Source organism: Takifugu rubripes, chromosome 7 (assembly GCF_901000725.2).
Source record: "Takifugu rubripes chromosome 7, fTakRub1.2, whole genome shotgun sequence".
Classification (NCBI taxonomy): Eukaryota; Metazoa; Chordata; class Actinopteri; order Tetraodontiformes; family Tetraodontidae; genus Takifugu; species Takifugu rubripes.
In genome coordinates, this window is record NC_042291.1 from 17,072,282 (window position 1) to 17,087,616 (window position 15,335).

Sequence of the window (15,335 nt, forward strand, 5' to 3'; positions counted from 1 at the left end):
GTGCACCCTACAAGTGTACTCAATTCCATTTTTATGTCTGATTTTGTAAGCCTTTTTTTCTCTTCAGAAAAAAAGAAAGTCAAATTTGTGGTGTCATAAGTTTAAAAACTAGCTCCTCAGAAGAACCAAGAAGCACTTTAGCTGTAATCACACTTCATCCAGGCGCTCCAAGGATGAAGACTCGGGCCAGACTGGGAATCATGTGCTGTCTCAAACACAGACCTGCATTCATACTCACATTTGAAGTGGAATCTAGTTTTACATCAGGATTTACAGCAAAAACGTATTTTCAAACCAAGGATTCAGCCTTTTTTGCTGTTGTTAATTCAATAGAGGGTTTTTGTTTTTTGTACAAGATGGACAGCCAACGGACAGAAACGACGACACACATATTTACCAGAAATGGCATCAAAAACAGATCGGACCTTTAAACAATCGAAAAAAAATAAATAAGCACATCGTGGCACAAAACCTGTGCTGAGGAGGCCACATGTTGACAAGTATGTACATGAAGTATAGAACCTTTGCATGGTGTAAAAATACCTGGCAGGTTAGCCTGGGCTTCAACACGTGACCACGGGCTTCAACACGTGACCGGCGGCCTTTGAGAAACAGGAGGCAGACTCGTGCGCAGCACTGTGCTGCCACCTGCTGGCGAACTATCGAAAACGTAAGTACAAACTGCCGAAGGACAAAATGAGCCCAAATTTAAATTATTAAATATTTATTGAACGTCATTAAGTATCATAAGGCTCTGCCTGTAGGAGCTCTAATGATATAGTATAAAATTTAAAAAGTAGAAATAACAATGACAGTTACCAAAATAGGAGCAGTAAAGACATTTGCCCATGGCTGTATTTACTCAACAGCATTATTATTAGTGCTTCTTCTTTTGCAATACATTTTTAATCCCATAACTACCATTTCAGTTGCTATGGGGATGCATGTAGTGCTAGTGTAGGGTTGACTAACCTCTAACTTATGCCACACCAAGAGCTTAAAAACATCACAAACATACAGAAATTCCTCCATACAAATAAGAAATGTGCTGGTTACTCCAACTGGAACATAAAAACACCGTAAAATGGTCAGGAGCCATCAAGTAACCCAACTTTTATTGAACCCTAGAAAATGTCCTGCTGCCTCGAGGCTGGGTCGTGCTACACAGAAGAAATCTTCCTCACTGGCTGAGCGGCTGTTGAGAGCTTCAGAATTTGTTAAGATAGGAGGAATCTCCTCAAGCCTGTTTGAGCTTGTCAATGTGGAACGTGAGTTTGAGCGCAGGGCCGAGCTTCAAACCCATGTACTTCATCATGGCGTCGCTACGCAGCAGCAGCAGGGCTTTGCCGTCAATCTCCTGCAGCAGAGAGGAAAAAGGTCAGCGATCTCTGAAGGGATGGAAGCACGGCTCAGAGGAGCGCTCTCTATAAACGTACATGTTTTCTGAAAAGGTCAGCATGGGGGGCCAGCAAAGGGTCACTCTCTCTGATGAAGCGCATGACATCATCGACTGTCCAGAGGGTGGGGTCTCCGCCACCAGGCTGTGGGCGTTCCTGGACCCTGATAACCCCTGAAGACACGCCACAAGGTTAGGTTAGGCTAGGCTAGGCTAGGCTAGGCTAGGCCCCCAATCTAATGCCTGCAGCACATAATTAGAAATGAAACACTTAATTAGTGAATAAATGCATCATCAATGTCTTTAAAAACACCATTAAAAGAACCTCATTACATCTGTCACGACTCGTCAGGCCCCAAAGAAAAAGAGTAGATTAGATTAGATCAGAGTAGATTAGATTAGATCAGAGTAGATTAGATCAGAGTAGATCAGATCAGAGTAGATTAGATTAGATCAGAGTAGATTAGATTAGATCAGAGTAGATTAGATTAGATCAGAGTAGATTAGGTCAGAGTAGATTAGATCAGAGTAGATCAGATTAGACCGTGGCTTAAATTCAACTGTGATAATCACTGATTTCTTCTGAATCTTCATCTTTGTTCCGACCTGTAAAATTGTGCTGAACCAGCTCAGAGGGACACTTCCTGTCTGCAGATGAGACTGAGATGGGGCAGGAGGTAAAGGGTCAGGATTAGGGTTAGGGCAGGAGGTAAAGGGTCAGGATTAGGGTTAGGGCAGGAGGTAAAGGGTCAGGATTAGGGTTAGGGCAGGAGGTAAAGGGTCAGGATTAGGGTTAGGGCAGGAGGTAAAGGGTCAGGGCAGGAGGTAAAGGGTCAGGGTTAGGGTTAGGGCAGGAGGTAAAGGGTCAGGGTTAGGGTCAGGGCAGGAGGTAAAGGGTCAGGGCAGGAGGTAAAGGGTCAGGGCAGGAGGTAAAGGGTCAGGGTTAGGGTTAGGGCAGGAGGTAAAGGGTCAGGGTTAGGGTTAGGGCAGGAGGTAAAGGGTCAGGGTTAGGGTCAGGGCAGGAGGTAAAGGGTCAGGGTTAGGGTCAGGGCAGGAGGTAAAGGGTCAGGGCAGGAGGTAAAGGGTCAGGGTTAGGGTTAGGGCAGGAGGTAAAGGGTCAGGGTTAGGGTTAGGGCAGGAGGTAAAGGGTCAGGGTTAGGGTCAGGGCAGGAGGTAAAGGGTCAGGGCAGGAGGTAAAGGGTCAGGGTTAGGGTCAGGGCAGGAGGTAAAGGGTCAGGGTTAGGGTTAGGGCAGGAGGTAAAGGGTCAGGGCAGGAGGTAAAGGGTTAGGGTTAGGGCAGGAGGTAAAGGGTCAGGATTAGGGTTAGGGCAGGAGGTAAAGGGTCAGGGTTAGGGCAGGAGGTAAAGGGTCAGGGTTAGGGTTGGGGCAGGAGGTAAAGGGTCAGGGTTAGGGTTAGGGCAGGAGGTAAAGGGTCAGGATTAGGGTTAGGGCAGGAGGTAAAGGGTCAGGGTTAGGGTTGGGGCAGGAGGTAAAGGGTCAGGGTCAGGGTTGGGGCAGGAGGTAAAGGGTCAGGATTAGGGTTGGGGCAGGAGGTAAAGGGTCAGGGTTAGGGTTGGGGCAGGAGGTAAAGGGTTAGGGTTAGGGTTGGGGCAGGAGGTAAAGGGTCAGGGTTAGGGTTGGGGCAGGAGGTAAAGGGTTAGGGTTAGGGTTAGGGCAGGAGGTAAAGGGTCAGGGTCAGGGTTAGGGCAGGAGGTAAAGGGTCAGGATTAGGGTTGGGGCAGGAGGTAAAGGGTCAGGGTTAGGGTTAGGGCAGGAGGTAAAGGGTCAGGGTTAGGGTTAGGGCAGGAGGTAAAGGGTCAGGATTAGGGTTGGGGCAGGAGGTAAAGGGTCAGGGTTAGGGTTAGGGCAGGAGGTAAAGGGTCAGGGTTAGGGTTGGGGCAGGAGGTAAAGGGTCAGGGTTAGGGTTAGGGCAGGAGGTAAAGGGTCAGGGTTAGGGCAGGAGGTAAAGGGTCAGGGTTAGGGCAGGAGGTAAAGGGTCAGGGTTAGGGCAGGATTAGGGTTGGGGCAGGAGGTAAAGGGTCAGGGTTAGGGTTAGGGCAGGAGGTAAAGGGTCAGGGTTAGGGTTGGGGCAGGAGGTAAAGGGTCAGGATTAGGGTTGGGGGAGGAGGTAAAGGGTCAGGATTAGGGTTGGGGCAGGAGGTAAAGGGTCAGGGTCAGGGTTGGGGCAGGAGGTAAAGGGTCAGGATTAGGGTTGGGGCAGGAGGTAAAGGGTCAGGGTTAGGGTTGGGGCAGGAGGTAAAGGGTCAGGGTTAGGGTTAGGGCAGGAGGTAAAGGGTCAGGGTTAGGGCAGGAGGTAAAGGGTCAGGGTCAGGGTTAGGGTTAGGGCAGGAGGTAAAGGGTCAGGATTAGGGTTAGGGCAGGAGGTAAAGGGTCAGGGTCAGGATTAGGGTTAGGGCAGGAGGTAAAGGGTCAGGGTTAGGGCAGGAGGTAAAGGGTCAGGGTTAGGGTTAGGGCAGGAGGTAAAGGGTCAGGATTAGGGTTGGGGCAGGAGGTAAAGGGTCAGGATTAGGGTTAGGGCAGGAGGTAAAGGGTCAGGGTTAGGGTTAGGGCAGGAGGTAAAGGGTCAGGGTAGAGCTTCAAACCCCCTCTGAGGGGGCAACTGTTCTAACCTAACCCTCTGAGGGGGTAACTGTTCTAACCCTAACTTCTGAGGGGGTAACTGTTCTAACCTAACCCTCTGAGGGGGCAACTGTTCTAACCCTAACCCTCTGAGGGGGCAACTGTTCTAACCTAACCCTCTGAGGGGGTAACTGTTCTAACCCTAACTTCTGAGGGGGTAACTGTTCTAACCCTAACCCTCTGAGGGGGCAACTGTTCTAACCTAACTCTCTGAGGGGGTAACTGTTCTAACCCTAACCCTCTTAGGGGGCAACTGTTCTAACCCTAACTTCTGAGGGGGCAACTGTTCTAACCCTAACTTCTGAGGGGGTAACTGTTCTAACCTAACCCTCTGAGGGGGCAACTGTTCTAAACCCTAACTTCTGAGGGGGCAACTGTTCTAACCCTAACTTCTGAGGGGGTAACTGTTCTAACCTAACCCTCTGAGGGGGCAACTGTTCTAACCCTAACTTCTGAGGGGGTAACTGTTCTAACCTAACCCTCTGAGGGGGCAACTGTTCTGACCCTAACTTCTGAGGGGGCAACTGTTCTAACCTAACCCTCTGAGGGGGCAACTGTTCTAACCCTAACCCTCTGAGGGGGCAACTGTTCTAACCCTAACCCTCTGAGGGGGTAACTGTTCTAACCTAACCCTCTGAGGGGGCAACTGTTCTAACCCTAACTTCTGAGGGGGTAACTGTTCTAACCTAACCCTCTGAGGGGGCAACTGTTCTGACCCTAACTTCTGAGGGGGCAACTGTTCTAACCTAACCCTCTGAGGGGGCAACTGTTCTAACCCTAACCCTCTGAGGGGGCAACTGTTCTAACCCTAACCCTCTGAGGGGGCAACTGTTCTAACCTAACTCTCTGAGGGGGTAACTGTTCTAACCCTAACCCTCTTAGGGGGCAACTGTTCTAACCCTAACTTCTGAGGGGGCAACTGTTCTAACCCTAACCCTCTGAGGGGGCAACTGTTCTAACCCTAACTTCTGAGGGGGTAACTGTTCTAACCTAACCCTCTGAGGGGGCAACTGTTCTGACCCTAACTTCTGAGGGGGCAACTGTTCTAACCTAACCCTCTGAGGGGGCAACTGTTCTAACCCTAACCCTCTGAGGGGGCAACTGTTCTAACCCTAACTTCTGAGGGGGTAACTGTTCTAACCTAACCCTCTGAGGGGGCAACTGTTCTGACCCTAACCCTCTGAGGGGGCAACTGTTCTAACCCTAACCCTCTGAGGGGGCAACTGTTCTAACCCTAACCTTTGCCTCGTTGACCTGAGCCTGTTATGAGGGTCTCCAAACCATCTCTCCAACCCCCCAACACAGATAAGGGACACAGGTACAGTTAGAAGTTTCCTCTCCCTCATTCGGGTGCCTCTTTTCTCTCAGGAATCTAAACATCATTTAGATTCTTGACACTAGACATAGAGATATATTGTATTTCTACATTTTTATTTTATTCTGCTGGGCCTTGATGAAGCCTTTCAAATTCACAGCTCCACTCATTTGCATTTTTCTCTGCCATCATTCAGGTGCCAGTTTTGGGTCTCATAAACCGTTTAACATTTGATTCTATGATCTATGATGAAATATACCATATACACCTTTAATATGATTAACTGTTGCACACCATGTGGTCACACACTCATCAGAGTGAATCTCTCTTCAGCCAATCAGGAACACTCACCCGGTGTGTGTGCACGGCTCTCGGAGTGCACGCCTCCTCTGGCTACAGGCTGGCTGCAAAACAGAGGATCGCACTGAAGGCTGTGACAGAGTTTTTCCAGGAATCGGAGTGCATAGGTGACGCTACTGACTGTGGGCAGAGTCAGGGTGTGCTGCTGCTGGTCAAAATATGCTAGGTGGACAAAAGTGAGGTTAACTGACGTGCACATTCATTGGTTTTATACCCGGCTCAAAAAGGGAGTCACCTGAAATGATTCCACCGCCTTGTCCAGACCTGAGGCAGCCAAAGGCAGTGGCCTGATGATAAGCAGAGTCCACAAAGGCCTGAACACACTGCTGGAGCACCGAGGAGGCGCCGCCTGGCCCAAAGTGGTCCGGGAGCTGCTGAATCCGCTGCTGGTCTAAATGGGGTCCTACCTTCCCAAACTTGTTCAAATAAACACAAACTAGGGGACAGAGAACCCAAAACTGATGGTTAGTAGTGACAGATACAGTCCTCCCGCTAAAGTTCAGGCACTAACCCTAACCCTAACCCTACCACTAACCCTAATGCTAACCCTACCACTAACCCTACCACTAACCCTAATGCTAACCCTACCACTAACCCTAATGCTAACCCTACCACTAACCCTGACCCTAACCCTACCACTAACCCTAATGCTAACCCTACCACTAACTCTGACCCTAACCCTACCACTAACCCTAATGCTAACCCTACCACTAACTCTGACCCTAACCCTACCACTAACCCTAATGCTAACCCTACCACTAACCCTGACCCTAACCCTACCACTAACCCTAATGCTAACCCTACCACTAACTCTGACCCTAACCCTACCACTAACCCTAATGCTAACCCTACCACTAACCCTAATGCTAACCCTACCACTAACCCTAATGCTAACCCTAACCCTGGTCCACATTTCTGTTCATGTACGTCACAGTTAGGCGAGGGGAAAATGAAAGAATCTCCAAAAGGCAAAACGTTAAACATGCACAGGGACGGGGGACAGCGGCAGGAACAGGGACAAGGACAGGTGCAGGGACAGGAACAGGTGCAGGGACAAGGACAGGGACAGGTGCAGGGGCAGGAACAAGGACAGGGACGGGACGGGGGCAGGAACAGGGACAAGGACAGGAACAGGGGCAAGAACAAGGACAGGAACAGGCACAGGGACAAGGACAGGTGCAGGGGCAGGAACAGGGACAAGAACAGGCACAGGGACAGGGGCAGGAACAGGGACAAGAACAGGCACAGGGACAGGGGCAGGAACAGGGACAAGAACAGGCACAGGGACAGGGGACAGGGGCAGGGACAAGGACAGGAACAGGGGACGGGGTCAGGAACAGGAGCAAGAACAGTTCATGTCATAAGGGCAAGAAAACATACATCTCATAAAACATTATGGTGTCAAGTGTCGGCTTGTGGTGTTTATCATCCATCCATCCATCCATCCATCCATCCATCCATCATCCCTCTAACCCTTATCCGGGGTCGGGTCGCGGGGGCAGCAGCCTAAGCAGAGGGGCCCAGACTTCCCTCCCCCCAGCTACTTCCTCCAGCTCGTCCGGAGGGATCCCCAGGCGTTCCCAGACCAGTCGAGGGTCCTGGGTCTTCCCGGGGGCCTCGTACCAGAGGAACATGCCCTGAACACCTCACCAGGGAGGCGTCCAGGGGGTGGAGGAGCAGCGGCTCTACTCCGAGCTCCTCCAGGATGGCAGAGCTTCTCCCCCTCTCTAGGGGAGGGGCCCAGCCACCCCGTGATCTTGTTCTTTCGGTCATTACCCAAAGGTCATGGCCATAGGTGAGGGTAGGAACGAAGATCGACCGGTAAATCTCTTCACCCCAACGAACCCGGTTTGCCTGTCGATCTCCCGCTCCATTCTTCCCTCACTCGTGAACAAGACCCCGAGGTACTTGAACTCCTCCACTTGGGGCAGGATCTCCTCCTTGACCCGGAGAAGGCACTCCACCTTTTTCCGGTTCAGAACCATGGCCTCGGATTTGGAGGTGCTGATTCTCATCCCAGTCGCTTCATATGCGGCGCCAAACTGATCCAGTGATAGTTGGAGGTCACGGGCCGATGACGCCAACAGGACCACATCATCTGCAAAGAGCAGAGACCCGATCCTGAGGTCACCAAACCGGACCCCCTCAACACCACGACTGCACCTAGAAATTCTGTCCATAAAAGTCACGAACAGAATCGGTGACACAGGGCAGCCCTGGCAGAGACCAACCCTCACCGGAAACGAGTTCGACTTACTGCAGCACTGCGGACCGAACTCTGACACCGATCGAACAGGGAGCGGACGGCCCGTATCAGGGGGCCCGGCACCCCCAAAAGGGGATGTGCTTTCTGTAACTTTATGCATCTTAGAAATCATTTCATCTTCCCTCTTTTCAGAAAGTTTGACCAGATGTGCCATAACTTTTGCATACCACCCTACACATACCCCACATCTGCCGGTGCAGTACAGTGTATTATGGGCTGTGGATGTTGTGTACCTGTTGGGGCCGGTAGTGCAGACTTGGGGATGGTGGCATTGTCCAGGGGCACAGTACTGGCGCCAGGCTCTGGGGTGCTTGTCATTGGAGACGTGGGGACTGGATTAGGCACAACGCCTCTTTTTCTCTTTGATAGAAACACACATTTAGATCATTTATTGTTGGGCTCAGAAATACACAAAAAAGATGCTACTCAATATTGACAAACCTTCTATAACTGGACAGATTTTTGACTCTGAAGTTAGGATTTGTCAACAGTGTACAGTCAATAAAATGTAATGAAACTAAAGGTTGGGTAATTCCGAGCTGACAACGTGCACATGTACCTTGCGACCTGGCTTAGGCCCTCTTTTCTTTGGGATTCTGATATGTTCTCCTGAAGCCGGAGCCTGCTGGGCAGCTATTCTCTGCACCCAGTTGGTGGGTAGTCTGCCTCTGGGTCGCCCTGGTCCAGCTATGACAGCTTCCAGCCAGCCAGCTCTCTTTCCCCAACTCAACTGTGAGGGGGAGACAGTGAGGTCGACCACTACGATATAGTCAATATAACAACAATATTAATAATGATAATAGATGAAGCACCAATAGCCGTTATTATAAAACAACAAAAATGACTTTTCTCTTTGATGGACTGGTTTAATCGGGGTCACGGGGATGGCGCTGGAGGCAAGGTGCACCCAGGCCAGCACATCCAGGGACCTGTGCGTGCAGTATGGGGGTTTGTCACCTACTCAAGGGCACCTCTGAGGGTGTCCCGGTACCATGCCCTACTACCACTAGTCCCCTAATAACAATGACATTCGACATGATAAGTAATGAATGACTGAACCCTCTAAATATCGGCTTGTCTCTGTCTCTAGGCTTTGGCCAATGTGTCTAGGCTAACGATTAAAAAAACTGACTTGATTATGGGTGGGGCTGAAGGAGCAGTTCAGATTCCCCCAGCAACAGCTTCCCCACCACCGTCATCACGATACCGACACCCGCAAAAGCAAAACGAAAAAGCGAGACACACACCGAGACTTGAGCTAGTTTATGTGCCGACCATGAGCTAGTCTGACGTTGGAGCTGGTCCACACCGGACCAGAAGCACCAATGTCCGGAGATGGACAGGTGCCTGTTTTTCCAGGAGGGGCGAGGCCAGCAGTGGCAGTTCCTGATGAAAGCTGCCTCCAAAAAGTCATCGGACTCCATCTCAGCCAATCATGGGAAGTCATTTGTGTTGTTGAAAACAACAAAATGGTTAATTGAAATATAATGAGTAAAATGTCAGGAGTGGGCCTACAGTCATCAACAACACTACTTTCCCTCCAGATACACGTGTTTTCTTTGAGATGTAGTTATGCTTTATAGCATGATTAGGAGGTCTATAATCATTTTCCATTTGTATTCCAGCAGCTAACCCAATAATGCAGTGCAGCCCTCATTATTATGCTTCGTCGAGTTCTCAACGGCTGCCTGCCAATGTGTCCAGCATCATACCTTACTGCCTGGCCTGGGCCCTCGTTTCTTGGGGAAGGCGACAGGCTCGGGATCTTTCGTCGATCGGAGGCCAGCTAGTCCCGACAGCGAAGTCTTCTGACCCCAGGCATCCGCAACCTTGGTCTTTCTGCGCCCCGGCTGGCGTCCTTTCTGACCTGGAAGTCTGCTGCCTGCAGTGGGATTGGGGTGCATAGCTAAGCTCTGCAAACGTCCCTCTGTCACTGTTCCACAGTACGAAAGGTGGGAAACCCCGAGACAAGGCAGATACTACAGACCACCCATCAGAATCATTTCATGGTCACATCAGAATGTCCGGCCGTCAGGAGACTTGAAATGTTTCAACATTTTTTGGTGATACGCAGCATTTCTCTAAATCTCACGCAAGACAGACGACCGGCCTGATATCAGTAGAATGGAACTCACAGCCAATATCAAAGCAACAGACAGCTTAAGGGTTCTTTTCAAATGAACACCAGGAGGGAGGAGAGACCTGGACTTTCAGGTCCAGGTGATTCTGCTCTGGAAGCCCAGGGAGGGAGAAGGTTGAGCACAGGTAAAGGTCTTATTACATGTAGCTTTTCTAGCACGCTGGAGAAACAACTATTTTCTTCTGTCTTTTTTACATCTTTTCCCCAGCGGTATTTCGGCTTCATGAGGCAGTGATGTGATTTCATGCTCTGAAATTGGGAACTACTTTAATCCTTGGTTTTGGAAAAGTCTTAACTTGATTAGATTTGATTCAGTTAGCATTTGGTTAACATTTACGCCTCTGAGAGCTAAGAAGCGTGTGTTTCCCACCCTTCGTAAAGCCTGCGAGGTGACTGCATTCATCATTAGCTGCGCGCTAATATACCATTTTAGCACAGAGACACCACTGACAGCTTGAGATGCTAACATCCATAGTGCAGATGGCAGCGCTGGCACTACACAAACCTGATATTCCTTTGGTCTATCACTGTTGGTGGAGCTCACATGGGCGACCACTGATGTGGCAACGGCTTTAAATCTCTGTGGAGCTGAATGTGCCGCCTTGACTCACCTTTACAGTCCTGACAAGAGCCCAAATATCTCGACCATTGTGTAGCTTCTCTTGGATTCAGCTGCTCCTCTTTTTTAATCTTTTTTTGCTCAACTCTTTCCTTTTCTCCTCCCACCATCCACAGATAAATATAAAGAGTCCCCCATTCACAGCAAAGGTCTGGTTTTTCTTCTTCTACTCTCCATCTTCTCTATCGCCCAGATCTCTCGGTTTCTCTAGGACGGCTCCTCTGACTGTTGGCCAGGGGTGCCAGAGGCCTGTGGTGGGGCAGCCAGGCTCATTTCTACCACGGCAGGATCCGTGTCTGCCAACTGGGTCAGTGCCAGACCTTCATAAAACACTGGCTGGCTATAAACACATGTCCCTCCTTTCTGTTGTACTCCTTACTTTTCCACTCCCTCACATATTGGGAATTCTAACAACAGTTGTCATTGTGCACGATAACTTCAGGTTAGGTCTGACAAAGTGTGTTCTCTTACTCAAGGCCTCATGCTCCTCATGCTGGCCCGGAATATCTAAGACACCATATTGAATATTAAATTAAAGAATAAATAAACACAAGTATCATCTCTATATGCTGAAATTATGTTTGAAATATATAACTGTATCCATGATTTAAAGGCCAAACAACAACTCTTAAATGCATTCAATTGAGTATTGTTCAAAATGAGCAAGAATATAAAGAACAGCTAAATCAGTGAGCACATGAAGGAATAGGGAAACGCTATATTGGAAATATGTTTTTAAATTCCACATCAACTGTGGAATGTTGAGACGTGAGATCGCCTGAAGATGAAAAAGCATTTTCTCCCAGTTCCAAAATGTCTGATGGGGTGAGTGTGGTGTTGGTAGGTCCAAACCTTTAGTGCCCGGTGGCTGAAGGTTGTCTCCAGTGAGGTGGCACCAGCCCACAGGGAAGATGTCGCGTGAGTCGAAGCGGCAGTAATAATCAAAGGCCCCCTGCCAACCATCAAAGGTGACCAGCACCTCCGCGCCACGCAGCGCACCCACGGTGGCCGGGCAGATAAAGTGGGGATTTTTACGGTCCACAGCCTCCAGCTTCATGCCTACTTTAAAGTAGTTCCTCTCTGGACTGGGGGGCTCCTGCTGGGAAACATTGAGGTGGAAAAAGGAAATCGGCGATGAAGCCAAGTTTGTAATTACCTGTGTGTTCCTTTATGTAAGGAAACTGCACAGAAATAACACAAATCCTACTGTTCTCTGGAAGCAGCGAATCCGCGGGGACATGACACACCTACCTGATGAAAGATGCGAGAGGGCGCCATCTCAGCTCCATTTAATGTTCTCAGGAGGAACATGGGCCAGGATGAAGCATTGAGCCGGAAACCTGTTGAAGAAGAAACCAAAGATTCATTTGAATTTCATGAGCTTTGGATCAAATGATGCTACAAACACCAAGGTGACCAAGTTAAACACACAACCTCTGCTTCCATGAAGTACTGATTAGCCTCATTAGCTAGCTCAAAGAAAATAATACTTTCAGCACAAATATAGATTATGGGATTTAGATATGCAATTAGGCTCAACCCTAACCCTAAAATTGTGACGTGCCACAATAATTTTCTATGGAACAACAGAAGCTTCACCAGGTTACTTTTAAGCATTAACTTGAAACAAGTGTTTTGTGCTCCCAGCCAAACTAGTAATTAGTGTCAGTAGTGTAAAGTTCATATGTGCTCACCGAGGGGGGGCTGCAGCATGCCTCCATTCTTCTCACAGCTGCCAATTGGCTGTATCTCCGAGGAGTCCACCAGGCGCCAGAAGTCATTCTTATTGTCTGACCCATCCAACCTGAGCCGGAGACGTGAGCCCGTCAAGCCCACGACAGTGGCGATGCAGGTCGATGTGGTGTTACGGGGGTCCTGGGCCTCCAGCTTCATCCCCGTTTTGAACCCATTCATTGGAGGTGCAGGGCTCTATGTGAAGGTGAGGGAAACTGAGTTGTGGAGCGGCGCAGCAAAGGTGAGCGAAATCAAGAGGAAGCATGATTACCTGTCTGAAGCAAGAAGATGGAGCAGCAATAGCAGCCGTCTCTTTCAGGTATTTCTCCCAACTGAAATGGCCTGAAGAACACGGCATAGCATAGCTATTACACACATTCATTGCTCTTATTACAATTAACTCTCATTACAATTAACTGCATTTTGTATACAATATACGTGTATGCTTAAAAGGACTGTTTACAAGTGTTAATTATTGACCATCTTCCTGAATGAAAGGCACTGCACATTTTGCTTCTGGACTCCTGACCCTGACCCCTAACCCTCAACCCTGGCCCTCAACCCCGGCCCTCAACCCCGGCCCTAACCCTGACCCCGGTTAGATTAGTTACCTTGGTGCTGTGAGGACACTCGGGAGGACCTTCCACTCTGGGCATGCTTGATTTGTCTGTCACCGTTCCACTCTAGAGCTACCAGATGGTAAAATAAATCGATTAACATATATAGTTTAACGCAAATACACAAGATGTGAGGCCAAATCCTCACATTTGTGTGGCGCAGGTTTCCTCATACTCCAGTAATACTGACGAAGCTCACAACACAGGGGCGTCCTTCAAAACAGGTGGAGAGAAACTGGGGGGGGTGAAATTGTGAAAAGAATTGGCCCAATTGTGTGGAAAAAGCAATATTTCAACCACAACTAACAAAGTGCAAATGTGAGAAAAGTTTATGGAAATGTAAAAGAGCGTTTCAGAGCAGGCCTGAATAAACGATGGAGGCGTGCAATAAAACTATTATATTACTGCTTTTTTCTCACTTTAGAGGTGGAAACCTTCCGTCTCAGTGACTATGGATTAATCATCAATTAAATGACATGATGATCACAGAGTCTTCGCCTTGTTGGAGGGATCCTGAAAAGAAAGAAGCAACAAGAGTTTCATGGAACATCTCACTAAATCCTTGAGGAATTATGCTATAAAGGGAACCCAAAGTCCTCAACATCTAATCTATGATGGGAAGAAAGATGAATATTTGGGCTGTGGACCGCTTAGGCCAAATTAGTGGCTAAACTAACCCTAAATAGAAGCAAGTGGACTTTGTTGCCACTATAGTGAAGATCAAAATGAGCCAAAGTGAGGAGACGAGGGGAAAAGTTGAATTCGTGTCAAACAATGAGGAAGATTGAGCCCCAGATTAAAGGAAGTTTGCTTCCACACCAAGAAAACCAGCTGGAATGTTACAAATGTATCACCTGCTTCAACATCGTAAAGCGAATAAAGCAATAACGGGGTTCAGAGGTCAGGCTGAATATTTCCCTACATACCTTAAAACTTCATCGTCGTTTTGCGTTTCTCCTCACGGATGATGTCGTTTTTCAATAAAAGTGCGCCTTTTTCTCCACCGAGAGGAATGGCGTCCAACCTAAAGCAGCCCGCTCCTGGTTCTCCGTCTGGCCGGGAGACGGCGTGAGAGCGGCCGGCGAGGAGGTCCGGAGGGCCGGCGAGGAGGTCGGGAGGAGGTCCGGAGGGCCGGCGAGGAGGTCGGGAGGGCCGGCGAGGAGGTCTTTCCCCCGGGAAGGAGCGGCGGGAAGCTGCGGGTCCTGCTGCCGCCCTTGTTTATCACCTCCGGTTTGTTTACATCCAGAATGCGGCGGCATCCAACGTTGTGGAGCTCCATTCAAACCACACAGCGAACACGAGATCCCTCCGCCCTCTCCTGCGCTGCATGTGCACGGATGCGTGTGAGAGCCGGTGCGTGTGAGCCGGCGTTCATAAAAGCCGATCAGAAACGCCACGTCCAGCAGGCGACGGTCTGCCCTGTCGCGCGCACACGCGCACACACACACACACACACACACACACACACACACACACACACTCACTCTCTCTAAAGGGTAATAGCTCAGGCTAGACCGGTCTTTCTCCGCCACTTCACTATAAATATTAGCATTAGCACACCCGGGGCCTGATTTGCTGTCCACTCTTGTTTACCTGCTTTAGAGCGTTTTAGCGACGAGGCGTTAGTCCGCCATTTTCCCCAAAACTGTGAGGAGCCCCCTGGTGAGCAGATTGTGGTATTGCCCCTGGTGGGCACATTGTGGTATTGCCACCACATGATGCCACATCAGTTGATTTTCAACCTGCACACGTCTCAGCACGAGAAATGTAAATATGTCTAGCTATTCTTAAAATGTATTCAAATATTTTTATTATACATGTGTGGATATGATAATAGCGGGTTAATTGGCAGGGTCCACGTGCCTGATTGGACCCGTTTCACGCCTGTCGGCTTTAATTGAATCAAAGTCAATCCGCGCGCGAGCGCGCACCTGAGCAGCACGCACCTGAGCAGCACGCACCTGAGCAGCACGCACCTGAGCAGCACGCACCTGAGCAGCACGCACCTGAGCAGCACGCACCTGAGCAGCACGCACCTGAGCAGCACGCTCGAGAACATGCAAACATAGAAATCTGCGCTATACAGTGTTTTTATCTTTTTGGTATCCGAATGAACAGTGTATTCATCACTTTATGTGATCCTCTTACTACCAGTAGGGGTCAATGTTGTTTTTTTATAAAGAAGGCTAAATATCCCAGACATCAGTGGGTTATTTAATCTTCTCCATGCTTTCAAAGTTTCACTTTA

General features: G+C 49.2%; 1 protein-coding gene across 4 annotated transcripts; it reads right to left on the bottom strand.

Annotated features, from left to right (window-relative positions):
* Positions 1–707: 707 nt before the first annotated feature.
* Positions 708–14,753, bottom strand: LOC101080236 (polycomb protein SCMH1-like). Of its 4 annotated transcripts, XR_003889122.1 has the most exons (16): positions 14,014–14,750; positions 13,507–13,600; positions 13,236–13,322; positions 13,082–13,159; positions 12,742–12,812; positions 12,431–12,665; positions 11,988–12,076; positions 11,589–11,835; positions 9,690–9,859; positions 8,537–8,707; positions 8,211–8,337; positions 5,947–6,147; positions 5,833–5,873; positions 5,703–5,755; positions 1,437–1,570; positions 708–1,357 (listed from the first exon to the last, which is right to left on the bottom strand). XR_003889122.1 is itself a non-coding variant. In XM_029839464.1 (15 exons), the coding sequence occupies exons 3-15, from the start codon at positions 13,258–13,260 to the stop codon at positions 1,238–1,240; spliced, it is 1,836 nt and encodes a 611-aa protein (XP_029695324.1). In that variant the 5' UTR covers positions 13,261–13,322; positions 13,507–13,600; positions 14,014–14,748; the 3' UTR covers positions 708–1,237. The 4 variants fall into 4 exon arrangements, 3 of the variants coding, with proteins under 3 accessions (XP_029695324.1, XP_029695323.1, XP_029695325.1); XM_029839464.1 differs by having other exon boundaries at positions 5,703–5,873; positions 11,589–11,832; positions 14,014–14,748; XM_029839463.1 differs by having other exon boundaries at positions 5,703–5,873; positions 14,014–14,748.
* Between the last annotated feature and the right edge of the window lie 582 nt (positions 14,754–15,335).

Excerpts from the sequence above, each read along its gene's own strand:
- LOC101080236 (XM_029839463.1), bottom strand. The coding sequence starts at position 13,260 with ATGAGGAAACCTGCGCCACACAAAT. Across the intron at positions 12,813-13,081 it reads AGTGTCCTCACAGCACCAAG|GCCATTTCAGTTGGGAGAAA; the intron begins GTAACTAATCTA and ends CGTGTTCTTCAG. Across the intron at positions 1,358-1,436 it reads CTGACCTTTTCAGAAAACAT|GAGATTGACGGCAAAGCCCT; the intron begins GTACGTTTATAG and ends TCTCTGCTGCAG.